This window comes from Oryx dammah, unplaced genomic scaffold, assembly GCF_014754425.2.
Source record: "Oryx dammah isolate SB20612 unplaced genomic scaffold, SCBI_Odam_1.1 HiC_scaffold_10, whole genome shotgun sequence".
Classification (NCBI taxonomy): Eukaryota; Metazoa; Chordata; class Mammalia; order Artiodactyla; family Bovidae; genus Oryx; species Oryx dammah.
Genome location: NW_024070194.1, coordinates 49,006,226 through 49,024,330, shown reverse-complemented (window position 1 = coordinate 49,024,330; position 18,105 = coordinate 49,006,226). Strand labels below are relative to the sequence as shown.

At 36.8% G+C, this 18,105-nt stretch overlaps 1 protein-coding gene across 7 annotated transcripts in view; it reads left to right on the top strand.

Annotated features, from left to right (window-relative positions):
• Nucleotides 1-18,105, top strand: part of ZNF438 (zinc finger protein 438) — a 187,801-nt gene that overhangs the window by 138,736 nt on the left and 30,960 nt on the right. For all 7 annotated transcript variants that reach the window (XM_040248070.1, XM_040248068.1, XM_040248069.1 and 4 more), the window contains one exon: nt 16,365-16,432. In XM_040248070.1, coding sequence (XP_040104004.1) covers nt 16,396-16,432 — 37 coding nt within the window. In that variant the 5' untranslated portion in view covers nt 16,365-16,395. The remainder of the gene's footprint in view (nt 1-16,364; nt 16,433-18,105) is intronic.

Below are 18,105 nucleotides of genomic sequence, written 5' to 3'. Positions count from 1 at the left end.
TTCCATGAAGAATCATGGGGGTGACTGAGAGCTGGCCTATAGCATGACTGTTGAGATGCAGCTCTTAACAAATGTGGTGGTGACAGCCACACAGGCTAGTGTGTGAAACCTTTGTGTGCTGGACTGAAGAGGTCTGGCTGTATCTCGTGGACAACGAGAAGCCACTGATGGACTTGAAACCTGGGGAAAACATGATAATCATTAGATCTGCATGAAAAAGACCCTTCACAGACTACTGGGTAAAGATGTCCAATGGAACTCAATTAAAACACTAAAAGATAAAGTTAAGGAATTTTTCCAGAAACAGCAAAAATAAAAGAAGTAAAACATGTAAAAAAGGGAAAAGAAGTTTAACAGTCCAAGGAGGGTAAACATCTGAATAAGAAGAGTTAAAGGGGAAAAGAACAGAGAAAAATTATTAGGAAGTCTCAGAAAAATAATTGAAGAAAATGTCTCAGGATCTAGAGTTTCTCCAGCTTGAAAAGGCCCACCAGCCACTTGGCAAATGGTTGAAAATAGACTAAGACACTTCACTGTGAAATTTCTAAACTTTGTTTCCATAGAGAAAAAAAAAAAAAGATTGCATATAAAGGATCACAGATAGCATCAGGTTTCTTAACAGCAACATTGGAAACCAGAAGACAGTGGAAATTTCAACTTGGAATTCTATGCTCAGAAAAATTATTGAGCAAGCATGTTGTTGATTGAGGATAGAAATAGAGGTACATCTTCATCTTTCACGGTGGGGCACCAGTAGATACTGCCTAAAACTGAACAGAAAAGAAGTAAGATTATAAGCATGTTGACAGAATAGAGGTATAAATACCAGAACAGTCAGCTCTAAGAATTCAAAGTGCTTATTTCTGGGGAAGATAAGATGAATAAATCCTGGGGATCTAATGTACAGCATGGTGACTGCAACTAGTAATACTGTGTTGTGTTCTTGAAATCTGCCAAGAGAGTGAACCTGAAGTGTTCTTACCACAACTTAAGTATTCTTACCACAGCCGGGGAAAAAAAGTAACTATGTGATGGCCAATTACCTGACTATGGTAACCATTTCACAAAGTCTGCCTGTGTCATCACATTGTACACATTCAGCATGTACAATTTTGTTCGTCATTTAACTACATCTGAATGAATTTGAAAAAATTTAATTTTGGAAGCAGGAACTGTCTTTAGTTTGCAGGTAGCCAAGTGGAGCTGTGTATAATGGTAAGCTGAGAACATTTCACCCTGGAATTTGGAAACTAGAAATACAAATTTATAGGTGTGGTTAGAGTCTCAGGAGTTGAAGTAATTGTATAGAAAATCTGTTGAAGGGAGGAAAAAAAGATCTAAGGCTGGAACATACTTTCCTGGTAGATTTTTATTAAGGTAGAAGAATGCCCTCCTAAATGCTGTAACCTGCCTGGTCTGGTCATGTGTGGAGCACATGTGAAAGAGCACAGATATCTATGTGTGCTCCCACTTTACGAGGGTAAATGATTAGATCCTACCATGGAAAATGATACGATTTGTATTTCAAAGTCTGTTCTAGTATATTCCTTTGTTTTTCTTGGAAATGCCAGAGATAATAGTAACCTTTTTTTTTTTTTTTTCTTTTTGGAAGAATCCTGCAGACCTTGACTACCATAAGTAATACCTTGTTTTTTAAATAGTTCTTTTTTTAACCAAGTATTGTCAACACATAGTATTCTAGTTTAATCCTTTCATCAGCCAAATGGGTTAAGTAATATTATCTCTCCCTTTCTAACATAAGGAAACTGAAACAGACAAAAAGATTCAGTGACTTGTTCAGGGTCACATGGTAAAACATTTTGCTTAAAAACATACATCTTCCTACTCGGTTCAAGGATTCTTCTACAACTTTTGAATGCATTGCACAGCTGAGATGGGCCTAGAATGGGGTCCTGAAAATTAAAGGTCAGTCTTGTCTTTCAGGGTTTTTGTTGGGAAACAGCAGTGAGTATCTGATGAGATCACCGAAGCAACAGGTCTAAAATCAGGGGAAATTGGGTGACTGCCAGACTTTCCCCAGCTCTCGGTAGAAAAGTTGCCTCAGAGGGTCTTAGACAAACTAGTCCCCCAGGATGACTCTTTAAAGCATTTACTGGCTGACATTCAGGAATATCTGAATTTAAAGAGGTACTGTTTTATTGAACTTGTTAGCAGTGTGCAACCATTTGGGCGGAGAATGATTGTCAAAGATATTAACGCAAATATTAATATAAGCAGTTAATTTTCAAAGTGGGTCAGAATTTATGCTGTAGATTTTCTTTCACCTGTTCTAATTCTTTTCCACCAGCTTGAGAATTTTATAATGTTTGTTCCTTAAAATTATTTGTTCCTTAAGTAGGACAGATTGAGATAGGAATAAGCATTTGGTTATAACTGAGCAAATTAGTCAGAATTTGGGTTCCGGTGGCTCAGACAGTAAAGCATCTGCCCGCAATGCCTGAGACCCAGGTTCGATCCCTGGGTTGGGAAAATCCCCAGGAGAAGTAAATAGCAACCCACTCCAGTACTCCTGCCTGGGAAATCCCATGGACAAAGGAACCTGGTGGGCTACAGTCCATGGGGTCACAAAGAGTTGGACACGACTGAGCAACTTCACTTCGAGATTATATTATTTTGATAAAATTGAGTTTTATGATACTGGGTCCTCTTATTTATATAAAAATCTTAAGAAACTTGAATTCTATCAATGCTTTAAAAAGGTTATTTTTTAAAAATCAATGAAATATAGTACAGCTACTTTAAAAAACAGGCAGTTGCTTGTAGTTACACCACTCAGCAGTTTCATGCTAGGCAGTTTCACCCTAGAGATATGAACATGTTTATTTACACAAAGACTTGGACACAGATATTTATAGCGATTTTATTCATGAGAGCCAAAAACTGATCACAATTCAGATGCTCAGCCATGGGTGAATGGATGGACAAATTGCATTCTGGTCATAGGATGGAATCCATTCAGCAACAGAAAGAAATGATCTACTGATCCACATAATAAAATGATACTGTTTGATTTATATGAAATGATATGAAATTCTAGAACAGGCAAAGCTAATTCATGGTGACAAAAAGCATCAGTAGTTGCCTAGGGCCAGGGAAGAGAGGTGGGGATTGACCATAAAAGAGCACAAGAGGACTCTTTCAGGTAATGAGGGGACTTTTGATGTTTATGTCTATATTTCTTGTAACATATCTGGGATTTTGTTTTCATCGGGTATGGTAGGGTTACAGACAGCACCAACTGCCTTTGAAAGAAGAAGTTATTACTTACAGTTCCTAAGAGAGGGGGTGTGCCAGGCATTCAGGGCCCCATGGGAGGTTCCAGGGCTGGTCAATGGGGAGGAGGGATGGGCAAGCATGGCCTGGTGCCTTTATCGTGGTCTCTCTGGGAAAGGCAAGGTAGAGCAAGAGAGATCATTTTAGATTGCCTAGTTTGAACAGTTTCAGTGGTTTCAGGCTACATGATAGTCCTAGTTGTCCAGTGCCTGGTCCTGGGGTGGCTGAAGCCCAGGAAAATGTTGACTCACGTGTGAAGTTCCATAAAGGAGGAGGTTGGGGATATGGACTTGGCACTGAAAGGTGTGCTCCTCAGGGTTTGTCTAGGATTATCTAGCCCTGGAAGTGGCATGCTTCCCTGGTGACTCAGTGGTAAAGAATCCACCTGCCAGTGCAGGAGATGTGGGTTTGATCCTGGGTCGGGAGGATCCCCTGGAGAAGGAAATGGCAACCCATTCTTTGCCCGGGAAATCCTATGGACAGAGAGTCGTACCCACCTTAGCAACAAAGCAAGAACAGAAGGGGTACTCTGTCCAGCCAGCCAGCCCCTAGTATACCAAAACATTATAAAATGTAGAAAAAAGACTGATTGCTACACAGATATATATATGTCTGCTGTATGTAAATTATACCTCAGTAAAGTTGATTTGAAAAGTTTTTCTTAAATAGTGAAATATAATGGGCACATGAAATTAAACAGGGTAAGAAAATTCATCCTCAAACGCATTAAACATTTTCAAACAATACCCATGTCTGTAAAAGGACAAGAGCAGCACTGAATACTTCACAGGTTTATTCAGGCTGTTCCTTCCACTTCCTCTGCTGGGTCATGACCCTTTCCTTAATTCAGTGAAGAAAGAAAAGGCAACTTTTTCACTAAGATGATGTCTGGGGTTATACAGCCTCTCTGAGTCCTTTCCTGCCATATTCCTAAAGTCTGTGATGACAGTTCTTAGGGCTGGGTGAACAGCTTCAAGCCAGCTCCTCCTTTAGCATTTCCAATGACAGAGTTCAGTGTTTCATGCAGCACATTACCGAGTAGTTTCCATAGTGGAGCATAAGTGGTCATGGAAAGTGCTACCTTGTGTTCACGTGACATTGGTTTCCTTGTAACTGGTCTCCCTTCCTGGTTGGGCTGTGCACTCAGGTTACATAGGATTCCTCTCCTCTTTCTTCATGTCACTTCTCTTCAGATGTTTCAAGATGACTTTCAGATATTTCAAGATGACTATCATTTCCCGCTGAGTTATTTCGTTTCCCAGGTTCACTCCTTTCCCAGCTTATCTAACTCACTTTTTCCCATTTCCTTGGTTCCCATTCTTTCTTTCACTGATTTTACTTTAATTCTGATTTCCCGCAGCAAACCTTCTCTCTCTGTTTCCATTGACTTGGTACACACTTGTACAGGCATTCACCAGAGAGAAAAGTGGAGGCAAGATGGTGGGGAAGGAAGACTAAACGCAGTAAAATAGGAGTGTGTAGATGAGTTTAAGAACCAGACACACCTGGAGAATCAATTCTGGCTCTTCCTAGTGACCTTGAGCAAGTTACTTAATTTCTTTGGGCCTCAGTTTTTTACTTGAAAGATTTTGACAGTGCTGATTCTCTCCTGAGGATAGAGGGGTGTGTATATGTGTGTTTGTATCACTTTGTAGGTCTAGCATGTAGTAAGCACTCAGTATAGAAGAGGGGAAGGTGTTTTCTGTAAATTCACCAACTCTAGCTCTAGCCTCAAACCTAAAATCTGTGGGCCAATCACTGTGCAGTGCTTTAAAATCCAGAGCCACAAGATCACTGTAAAATCAAAACTGGAGGAAGGCCTGGGAGAAAAACAGCTGCCTAGTCAGTGGTAGGTTAGTAGCGTTATCTTAATATATAAAAAAGAGCCTGTTACAAGTAACCAGTGGCTATACATCCAAAACACAAGCTGGAATCAAGATTGAAAGTGAAAGTGAAGTTGCTCAGTCGTGTCTGACTCTTTGCGACCCGTGGACTCTAGCCCACCAAGCTCCTCCGTCCATGGGATTCTCCAGGCAAGAATACTGGAGTGGGTTGCCATTTCCTTCTCCAGGGGATCTTCCCGACCCAGGGATTGAACCCAGGTCTCCCACATTGCAGACAGATGCTTTAACCTCTGCACCCGGGAGAAATATCAATAACCTCAGATATGCAGATGACACCACCCTTATGGCAGAAAGTGAAGAGGAACTAAAAAGCCTCTTGATGAAACTGAAAGAGGAGAGCGAAAAAGTTGGCTTAAAGCTCAACATTCAGAAAACAAGATCATGGCATCTGGTCCCATCACTTCATGGGAAATAGATGGGGAAACAGTGGAAACAGTGTCAGACTTTATTTTGGGGGGCTCCAAAATCACTGCAGATGGTGATTGCAGCCATGAAATTAAAAGATGCTTACTCCTTGGAAGAAAAGTTATGACCAACCTAGATAGCATATTCAAAAGCAGAGACATTACTTTGCCACCAAAGGTCCGTCTAGTCAAGGCTATGGTTTTCGCAGTAGTCATGTATGGATGTGAGAGTTGGACTATAAAGAAAGCTGAGTGCCGAAGAATTGATGCTTTTGAACTGTGGTGTTGGAGAAGACTCTTGAGAATCCCTTGGACTGCAAGGAGATCCAACCAGTCCATTCTGAAGGAGATCAGCCCTGGGATTTCTTTGGAAGGAATGATGCTGAAGCTGAAACTCCAGTACTTTGGCCACCTTGTGCGAAGAGTTGACTCACTAAAAAAGACTCTGATGCTGGGAGGGATTGGGGCAGGAGGAGAAGGGGACAACAGAGAATGAGATGGCTGGATGGCATCACCGACTTGATGGACGTGAATCTGAGTGAACTCCATGAGTTGGTGATGGACAGGGAGGCCTGGTGTGCTGCAAAGAGTCAGACACGACTGAGTGACTGAACTGAACTGATACAGCCAAAGACTTTTTCACCTTGTTCAATTTTTTCATGCTTTATGTTCTTCTGACCAAATTCATTATGTTATGGCATCTGTCTGAATAGCAGTGTTTATTTTGTAGGAAATAGTTCCCCTGGAAATAACTCCGTAAAATTAATCAGATAATATTAAATTCCCTTAATAATCTAGAGTAACTCGACATTGCACCTCTCTGAGTGGTGCCCAAATACACACACAAGAACACACTTTTAAACACATACTCCCACTCTGGGTTAATGGTAATAAGCTTATTGAGCATGGAGCAAAGGTTTTTCATTTAAGATTTTTTCATATAAGATTCTTTCTAAATGTATTTTTAGGAACCTTGTCAAGGCAGTAGAGCAAAGAGAAGGCATGATGTACCTTAGGTTTCCTCAACCAGGAATAAATGGAAGATTTCCATTTCTAGCACCATTGAGCTGTCAATTCTCATATAACCAATTCACCCAATTTTCATTTTTAATCAGCTCAGTTTAAAAATGACATATTCACTAAAATGAAAAGTAACCATATGAGTGATTTATAAAGCATGTTATATTGTCTTGCTGTAATCAATGGTGTTCATTCATTGTGTTCTTTAATTTTTGTTCCTTTCTGATAGATTTTTCTACTTAATGTGCTTTTTAGCATGCAAGTAAGAAAAGCCAGGTTATAATGATCAGAGATTCTCTGGACTGTGAAGGACACAGTGGCTGCTAGTGCTGTATCATGGTACCCTCAGTCAAGATGGCCTTGGCTTTGCTTGTGTAATATTTGAAAAATGCTGATAGAACTTATGTGACTTTTTAATGTATCTTTTCCTCTAGAACATTTATATAATGACCTTTTATTTTCAACCCAATCAGAGGATACAATATTGTGATTAGTCAGGTGCTTTTTAAAATAAGCATTAGGTGTATTTATTACTTTTTTTTCATTTTTCATAATTACAATAGAATTAAATACTATCATGTTTTATGTGGCAGAAGATAACAGACTCCATTTTAGTGAATTGCCTATTTTAAATACCATGATATTGGGGGGTGTATAGTATTTTATTGGGGGGAAAAGTATTTTAATGGCAATCCTTATCTAATATAGCATTTTTGTTCTGCTTTTTTTTTATTGCAGAGATAGTATTTTTTCATTGGGAAAACTTAGTAGTATATCCATAACCATAAGGAAAGTTAAAGGACTTCCCTGATGGTCTAGTGGTTAAGAATCCACTTTCCAGTGCCTGGGATACAGGTTCAATCCCTGGTCAGACAACTAAGATCCCACATGCTACAGGGCACCTAAGCTCACATGAGACAACTACTGAGCCCATGCACTGCAACTAGGGAAACCTGGGCACTACAGCTAGAGAGCCCACACCCTGCAATGAAGACCCACCTCAGCCAAAACTAAAAATAAAAGAGGAAAAGTTAAATAGCAATTTAATTCCTCACTCAGAAGTAGCCACTTTTAGTGTTTGGTAGTTTCTCTTATATGAATATTTGGGAAAATAATTGAACCATACCACTCCGTAACCAACCCCTCTCATACAAAAATGTATAGTAAGCATTTTTCATAATTTTAAATATTTTAAGAAACAGTCTTATAATAGTTTCATTATAAAGATAGATAGATAGATCCTAATTTACTTAGGGACTTTATATTTTGTGTGTATATTAAATGGTACCCTGAAGAATTTTAAAAAGGTAACATGGATGATGATAGTGAAGATGGTAGTATGTAGCTCTGCACATTTATCATGATTTTCTGAAGGGTAAGGACACTCTGGATCAAAAGGAGTGCAGAACTGTAAGGCTTAGGATGCATCTTGCAAAAATACCTCCCAGTTTGCATGTACATCTCTGCAGACTTTTTCCAAGCATGCATTTTGTTTGTTTTTGCCAATTTGTAGGCAAAGAAATTTTATTTTTGAAATTTGCATTTATTTGATTTTTAGTCAGGCTGAACATTCAGATGATTACTAGTTTGTCCTCTTTCATAAGTTTCTGAAGTCTGCTAGTTTTATGTTTTATGGAGAGCTTTCTCATTTATTTATTTATACCAGATCCAAGCACAAGGACCATGTCTACCATGTCCTTGCATAGTCATACCTCAAAGACTGTTGAATGAATAACTGTATAACTATATATCTGTTGTGAGTTTTCTAATTTTTCCCAATAAATTTGCCTTAATTTTTGACAGCTATTTTAGGATATTACTGGCATATAAAAATTTCACATATTTAAAATGCAGTGTGATGCAGTTTGCTGTATATAAGTAATACCTGTGACACTGTCACCACAATCGAGATAATGAATATGTTGTTCATCCTAATGGATGGATATATGTTCCTCATGCCCAAGTAAGTACTTCATTCCAACCCCCCTTGTCTCCTTGCGCTCAGGCAACTATTAATCAGCTTTTTGTCACTATAATATGCATTTTCTAAAAGTTTATAAAACTAAGGTCACAAAATATATACCTTCTTTTATCTGTCTTCTTTCACACAGCATGATGTTTTTGCAGATTCATCCATACTGTAGTGCAGATGAGTAATTTATCCCTTTACATTGCCAAGAAGTGTTACATTGAATGGATATATCACAGTTTGTTTAAACTCTCACCTGTTGTTGAACATTTGGATTGCTTCTGGTTTGGGGCTACTATAAATAAAGCTGCTGTGAACATTCTTTGTGAACATGATCTTTTTTTCTCTTGAATAAGTAGGAAGGGATTGGCTGAATCATATGGTAGGTGTATCTTTATCTTGTGAAGAAAATGCCCAACTTTCTTCTAAGTAATTGTACTGTTTTACATTACCACCAGCAGGATATAAGACTTCCATTTCCTCTTCATTCTTGTCAGCACTTGGTATAGTCTTCAAAAATTTTTTAGCCATTCTAATAGGTGTGTGAGTGTATCTATTTGTGGTTTTAATTTACATTTCATTAATAACTAATGATATTGAGCATCTTTTTATGTCCTTATTTGCAAGCCACATCTTTATTTTTGGTGAAATATTTTAGATCTTTTGCTTGTCTTTTAAATTGCATGTTTGTTTTCTTATTATTAAGCTTTGAGAGTACTTTATTCTGGATATAAGGTCTTTCTATGTGTATTATTTACAGTCATTTTTCTCCCACTCTGTGACTTGTTTTTTCCTTCTCTTAACAGTGTTTTTTAAAGAGCAGAAGTCTTTCATTTTGGAGTCTACTTATTAGTTAGCTATTCTATGGATTATGCTTTAGATGTCCTATATAAGATATCTTTGCATGATAAAAACCCAGAGTGCTTTAGAAGTTTTGTAGTTTTAGGTATTACATTCAGATATGTGATACCCTTTGGATTTATATGTGGTGTGAGGTATGTCTCACAGTGTTGTCATTTTTTGCATATGGATGTCCGGTAGTCCAAGTATATTTGTTAAAGTGACTCTTTCCTGTGTTGATTTCCCTCTGCACCTTCAAGAAAAATCAGTCAGCCATATATGTGCGTGTTTATTTCTGAACTCTGTATTCTGTTCCATTGATCTGTTTTTTTTTATATAAATTTATTTTTTTAATTGGAGGCTAATTACTTTACAATATTGTATTGGTTTTGCCATACATCAACATGAATTTATCTTTAAACTGTCATCATACTTTTGGCTTTATAATAATCTTGAAATTAGAGTATTATTTCCCGTTCACTTTTATCTTATTTTTAAAAATGATTTTGGCTAGCCAAAGTTCTTAGCATTTCCATGTGAATTTCTACAAAATGTCTGTTGGTATTTTTATTAAGCTTATATTGAATCTGTAACACCTGTTTGCAGAGAATTAGCACTTTAACAATATTGAGTCGTCTGAACATGGTATATATCTCTCCATTCACTTAGGTCTTTAAAAATTTCTCATATCATTGTTTTGTAGTTTTCAGTATTTTACATCTTTTTGTTAGATTTACCCTTAGTTATTTCATATTTTTGATGTCATTACAAATAGTATTTAAAGTTTTATTTTCTGTTTTATTGTTTCAGTTTCTGATTGTTACTTGTATATGAAATGTAATTGATTTTGTATACTGGTCTTGTATTCTTTAAGCTTGTTAAACTCAGTTATTTTTATAGATTCCATTGAATTTTCTACATAGACAATCATTCCATCTGCAAATAAAGACTGTTTTATGTCTTGTTTTTCAGTATGGATGCATTTTATTCATTTTCACTTTATTGCACTGGCTGGAACTTCCAATGCAATATTGAATCAATGTTGTAAATTTAGAGAGAAAGCATCCAGTTCTTTTCTTTTTTTTTAATTTAAATTTATTTATTTTAATTGGAGGCTAATTACTTTACAATATTGTATTGATTTGGCCATACATCAACATGAATCCACCATGGGTGTACACATGTTCCCAATCCTGAACCCCCCTCCCACCTCCGTCCTCATACCATCCCTCTGGGTCATCCCAGAGCTACCCCCGAGCATCCTGTATCCTGCATCGAACCTAGACTGGCAATTCGTTTCTTATATGGTATTATACATGTTTCAATGCCATTCTCCCAAATCATCCCACCCTCTCCCTCTCCCACAGAGTCCAAAAGACTGTTCTATACATCTGTGTCTCTTTTGCTGTCTCGCATACAGGGTTATCGTTACCATCTTTCTAAATTCCATATAGATGCGTTAGTATACTGTGTTGGTGTTTTTCTTTCTGGCTTACTTCACTCTGCATAATAGGCTCCAGTTTCATCTACCTCATTAGAACTGATTCAAAGGTATTCTTTTTAATGCCTGAGTAATACTCCATTGTGTATATGTACCACAGCTTTCTTATCCATTCATCTGCTGATGGACATCTAGGTTGCTTCCATGTCCTGGCTATTATAAACGGTGCTACGATGAACATTGGGGTACACGGGTCTCTTTCTATTCTGGTTTCCTCAGTGTGTATGCCCAGAAGTGGGCTTGCTGGGTCCTAAGGCAGTTCTGTTTCCAGTTTTTTAAGGAATCTCCACACTGTTCTCCATAGTGGCTGTACTAGTTTGCATTCCCACCAACAGTGTAGGAGGGTTCCCTTTTCTCCACACCCTCTCCAGCATTTATTGCTTGTAGACTTTTGTATCTCAGCCATTCTGACTGGCGTGAAATGGTACCTCATTGTGGTTTTGATTTTCATTTCTCTAATAATGAGTGATGTTGAGCATCTTTTCATGTGTTTGTTAGCCATCTGTATTTCTTCTTTGGAGAAATGTCTATTTAGTTCTTTGGCCCATTTTTTGATTGGGTCATTTATTTTTCTGGAATTGAGCTGCAGGAGTTGCTTGTATATTTTTGAGGTTAATTTTTTGCCAGTTGCTTCATTTGCTACTATTTTCTCCCATTCTGAAGGCTGTCTTTTCACCTTGCTTATAGTTTCCTTTGTTGTGCAGAAGCTTTTAATTTTAATTAGGTTTCATTTGTTTATTTTTGCTTTTATTTCCAGTATTCTGGAATATAGGATCCTGCTGTGATTTATGTCAGAGAGTCTTTTGCCTATGTTCTCCTCTAGGAGTTTTATAGTTTCTGGTCTTACGTTTAGATCTTTAATCCATTTTGAGTTTATTTTTGTGTATGGTGTTTGAAAGTGATCTAGTTTCATTCTTTTACAAGTGGTTGACCAGTTTTCCCAGCACCACTTGTTAAAGAGATTGTCTTTAATCCATTGTATATTCTTGCCTCCTTTGTCAAAGATAAGGTGTCCATAGGTGCTTGGATTTATCTCTGGGCTTTCTATTTTGTTCCATTGGTCTATATTTCTGTCTTTGTGCCAGTACCATACTGTCTTGATGACTGGCTTTGTAGTAGAGCCTGAAGTCAGGCAGGTTGATTCTTCCAGTTCCATTCTTCTTTCTCAAGATTGCTTTGGCTATTTGAGGTTTTTTGTATTTCCATACAAATTGTGAAATTATTTGTTCTAGCTCTGTGAAAAATACCGTTGGTAGCTTGATAGGGATTGCATTGAATCTATAGATTGCTTTGGGTAGTATACTCATTTTCACTGTATTGATTCTTCCAATCCATGAACATGGTATATTTCTTCATCTATTAGTGTCCTCTTTGATTTCTTTCACCAGTGTTTTATAGTTTTCTACATATAGGTCTTTAGTTTCTTTAGGTAGATATATTCCTAAGTATTTTATTCTTTTTGTTGCAATGGTGAATGGAATTATTTCCTTAATTTCTTTTTCTATTTTCTCATCATTAGTGTATAGGAATGCAAGGAATTTCTGTGTGTTGATTTTATATCCTGCAATTTTACTATATTCATTGATTAGCTCTAGTAATTTTCTGGTGGAGTCTTTAGGGTTTTCTATGTAGAGGGTCATGTCATCTGCAAACAGTGAGAGTTTTACTTCTTCTTTTCCAATTTGGATTCCTTTTATTTCTTTTTCTGCTCTGATTGCTGTGGCCAAAACTTCCAGAACTATGTTGAATAGTAGTGGTGAGAGTGGGCACCCTTGTCTTGTTCCTGACTTTAGGGGAAATGCTTTCAATTTTTCACCATTGAGGATAATGTTTGCTGTGGGTTTCTCATATATAGCTTTTATTATGTTGAGGTATGTTCCTTCTATTCCTGCTTTCTGGAGAGTTTTTATCATAAATGGATGTTAAATTTTGTCAAAGGCTTTCTCTGCATCTATTGAGATAATTATATGGCTTTTATTTTTCAATTTGTTAATGTGGTGTATTACATTGATTGATGTGTGGATATTGAGGAATCCTTGCATCCCTGAGATAAAACCCACTTGGTCATGGTGTATGATCTTTTTAATGTGTTGTTGGATTCTGATTGCTAGAATTTTGTTAAGCATTTTTGCATCTATGTTCATCAGTGATATTGGCCTGTAGTTTTCTCTTTTTGTGGCATCTTTGTCAGGTTTTGGTATTAGGGTGATGATGGCCTCATAGAATGAGTTTGGAAGTCTGTTTGGCATGATACAAGCTGTAGATTTTTCATAGATATCCTTTTACCAAGTTGAGGAAGTTTCCTTCTATTCTTATTTTTCTAAATGATCATTTTTTAAGGAATGGATGTTGGATTTTGTCACATGTGTTTTCTGCATCTATTGATATGATCATACAGTTTTCCTTTTTTCACTTCACAAATACAATGAATTACATTGATTTTGATTAAAATCAAATTTACATTGATTAAACAAGCGTGCATTCCCAGGATAACCTTACATGGTCAAGGTGTGTCACATTGTTGGATTTGATTTGCTAACATCTTACAATTTTTGCATTTATGTTAAGGAGAGATTTTGGTCTGGAGGTTTCTTTCCTTCTTACGGTTTTTTGTCTGATTTTGGTGTCTGGATAATGCTGGCTCATGGAATTAGGTAGTTACAATTCCCTCCTTTTCAGTTTTCCAAAAGAATTTGCTTATAATTGGTATTATTTCTTCCTTAAATATTTGTTAGAATTCTCCAAAGAAACTTTCTAGACCTAGAGTTCTTTGACGGATGATTTTAACTAAAAATTCTATTTCTTTGAAAATACAGAGCTCACTTTTTGAATGAGCTTTGGTAGCTTGTGTCTTTCAGAATAATTATTCATTTTATTTAAATTATCAAATGTATTGCCAGGTATTTTTAAATAGCAGTGATATCTGTAGTGGTGTCACCTCTCTCATTTAAAGGGTTATATTTTGAAGAAATTTGAGTATCAAGACAAAAACCTTATATGCTTAGCATGAAGTTCCCATTTCTAGTATCAGAATATTCCTTTCTGTGTATAGATCTATATTCTAATCAGGTATCCTCTTCCTTCTGCTTAAAAGACATCATTTTACATTCCTTGTAGTTTGGGTGCGCTCATAATGTATTCCTTTAGCTTCTGTATGAACAAAAATGACTTTGTTTCTCTTTTATTTTTGAAAGATATGTTCTATGAACATAGAATTCTAGATTACAGATTGTTTTTTTTCTTTCAGTACTTTAAACATGCTGCTCCACTTGTCTTCTCAGTTGCATCATCTCACTTTAAATTTTTCCTTTTTTCACTAGTTTTAGACAATTTGGTCATAATATGCATTGGTGTAGTTTTCATGTTTCTTGTACTTTAGGGTTTGTTTCTTTGGTTTTTTTTTTTTTTTTAGCTTTTTGGATATATTTATGGCTTTATTCAAATTTGGAAGTTTCTGCCACTATTTTTAAAAAAATAATTTTTTTGATTTTCCATGTCTTTCTTCTCCAGTTACTGGATCTATTAGGTGGCTTAAAGTTGTCCTAGAGTGCAAATGATGATCTGTCCTAATGATCTGGTTTGTTTTTGTTTTTTTCTTTTCACTCCTTTCTTCTTGAGTTTCATTTTGGACAGTCTCAATTTCTATGCCTACAAGTTTTCCAATATTTTTCTTTCAACACTTCTAATATGCTGATAATCCTATCCAGTGTACTTTTTAATTTTATGTATTGTAATTTACATCTCTGGAAACTTTATTTGGGTCATTTTTATATCTTTCCTGTTCATACTTAAATTTTTGAACATATGAAATACAGGTTATACACTTAATGTCCTTGTCTGCTAATTCTAACATCTATGTCAGATCAGGATCAGTCATTATTTTTTTCAATGAAACTTGCATTTTCCTACCTCTTTGATAATTCTTTGTCAGCTGTCAAAATTCATGTCAGCTGAATTTTAATTTGTTGGATGATGGATATTTTTGTCTTTCTATAAATATTTTTGAGCTTTGTTCTTAATACACAGCTAGAACACTTAGAAATAGTTTGATCTTTTTTGGTCTCTCTTTAAGATATGTTTTGTAAAACCAAAGAAATGCTTGGTATAGGGTCAATTATTCCCCCTTACTAAAGCAGGATTCTTCTTCATACTCTACCCAGTGTCCCACGATTTAGGAGATTTTCCAGTCTGACTGGGAAGAGCAGGTGATATACCTGTTCTTCCATGAGTGTTGGGCACTTTGGATCTTTCCCAGCCTCAGGTAGTTTCCTCCATGGTATGTACTGATAGGTGCACAAGTGAATACCTGATAAGGACCCTCTTCATTCCCTTCTTTCCTTCTCTTTCCAGCTCTTTTCCTCATTACTCTGGACATTTCCATCAACATTCTCCTTTCCTGTAATGTGGGTGACAGAAAACAAATGTTTTCTCTCTCTCAAAGATCAGTCTTTGTGACTTGAGGTTCACTGTTTTGAAATATTATTTCATGTATTTTGTCTGTGTCTTGATTGTTTCAGGAAGGAGGGAAAATCTGGCCTCTGTTATTCAGTCTTGGCTGGAAGTAGAAGTCATGCCCTTTTATTTTACCTAGTTTTCTACTTTAAAAACATTTAAAATTTTCAGTGGAAAAATTCATCAGTCTCTACCTTAATGGCTTTGTCTTTGGCATCATACTTAGAAACATGGCAGTGTTTGAAGTGCACAAAAAATATTTACCTGTATTTTTCCAAAGACTTTGTCTTATTTATATATACATTTGCATAGCTTATTAATATGGAACCCACATTCTAGATAATTTGGAAAATAATGGAAGGAAAAACAACTCTAATTATATCACCAAAACAAAAGAAATATACATATTAACATATTTCCTGTCATGCATTTTTCTGTGCCTTTGCTTTTAGCTGTAATCCTAGTGTGTCAGTCATTTGGTGTGTTCATCCAGTATATCACAGTATTTACCATGCTGCTTCATAATCTTCAAGATTGCATTTTAATGACTGAATTATGTTTCATCAAATGATTATATTGTAGTTATACTTCCTTTACCTACATTGTTAAACATTTTAGTTATTTCTTAAATAGAACCTAAAATATAATTATCAGGCAGGGCATATTTAGGGAAACTCAGCTTTGCCTACTTGCACATTTCCCTGACACCACGAGGGCAGGGAGGCAGGTACAGTTCACTCTCAATGTGTCACATTACTCACTCTCCAAGCCCACACCTGAGGAATCAGTAAAATCCTGTGTCTGTGAGAAAGGAATAAAACTTTAATTCCTAATAGTTCAGTCCATTTCTTATTACTCATATAGGTATAAATAAAAAGACTTTTTGTTTTTTAAAAAAAAGCTTGTAATTTATGTTTTTGTACATTTTAACGTGGCATCTCAGTTCTTTCCTAATTCTTACTTGTCTTGGTTAATTTTAGGACAGCTGTTACTCAAGTCAACGACATCATAATGCAGAGTTCATTTTCAGTACCACCAAAAGATCAAGGTAAGATAAGCCATGCCAGGGAAAATGGTAATGTGTGTGTTGTAAGGAGTTTTAATTGATACATTTAATGTCACTGCCTACTAACCAAAGGGTGACTTATTTCTGGAACTAAGAACAAGAATTCTAATTATATATGAAAGTTTATTTTGGTAAATTACTTGAGTGTCTATGGAACCATGGTTTACAAATGACACTTCTCTTTTACTGGAGACTGATTTTGGAAATCAGTCCTGAATATTCATTGGAAGGACTCATGTTGAAGCTGAAACTCCAATACTTTGGCCACCTGATGTGAAGAACTGACTCATTGGAAAAGACCCTGATGCTGGGAAAGATTGAAAGCAGGAGGAGAAGGGGATGACAGAGGATGAGATGGTTGGATGGCATCACCAACTCAATGGACATGAGTTTGAGTAAGCTCTAGGAGTTGGTGATGGACAGGGAAGACTGGCGTGCTGCAGTCCATGGGGTTGCAAAGATTTGGACATGATTGAGCAACTGATCTAAACTGAACCCCTTTACTGAGAGCAGGGTCATCTCATTTCACACAAAATTCAGAGCCCAGGCCATCAGCCAGCAGCTAACTGGTGTTAGTAGATGTTAAATGAGGTTGCATAGTAGGCTTTAAAAAAAACTTTAGTATTTGTAAAAAGTATTTTTAAGATATTTATTTATTTTGGGCTGCACTGGGTCTTTGTTGCTATGTGTGGGCTTTGTCTAGTTGCAGCAAGTGGAGGCTACCCTGTAGTTGTGGTGCGCAAGCTTCTCATTGTGGTAGCTTCTCTTGTTGTGGAGCATGGCCTCTAGGGCAAGGGCTCAGTAGTTGTGACCCACAGGCTTAGTTGCTCTGGAGTATGTATGATCTTCCCAGACCAGGGATCTAACTCATGTCCCCTACCTTGACAGGTAGATTCTTAACCATTGGACCACCAGGGAAGCCCCAGAGTATTGGCTTTACCAAAGCAGAATGACCTGTGTTCTAGTGAGAAAGATGTATACAAGTATATATACATATATATTCATGCACACGTGCACACATAACATACATATACAGAGAGGGTATTTTCTTATTCATTTTTGACCTAGTTTTTCCTGTATACCCATTTTAAAAATGAAACATAAAAGAAACAAATTCCCCTCCATATGATTTTTTAAAATGAAAATCGTGATTTCTTAACAAGAGCTCTTGGACCTTCTAGAAAAGCAGTTTATGGGTACAGATAATCATTTTTGAGTAAAGAGTAATTTAATTTTCCTCAGCATATGGAACAAACAAAGCCTAACCTTTAAGAGGAATTCCAAGTCTTTCCCTGGACAGAAGAGAAGTTCTGATACATGTGCTAGAAAAAAAACTGCCTTTAAATGATTCAGAATTGGGCTTTGCTTGTGGAAGATGTGGGCTTCCCTGGTGGCTCAGCGGTAAAGAATCTACCATGCAGGAGATGCGGGTTCGATTTCTGGGTCAGAAATATCCCCTAGAGAAGGAAGTGGCAACCCACTCCAGTATTCTTGCCTGGGAAATCCCATGGATGAGAAGCCTGGCAGGCTATAGTCCATGGAGTCACAAAGAGTCAGACATGACTGAAGCAACTACACAGCAACAACAGTGGAAGGTGTAACTGTTAGTGCATGGAAGGAATTTGCTTTAAAGAATCCTTAACTGGAGAAAACAT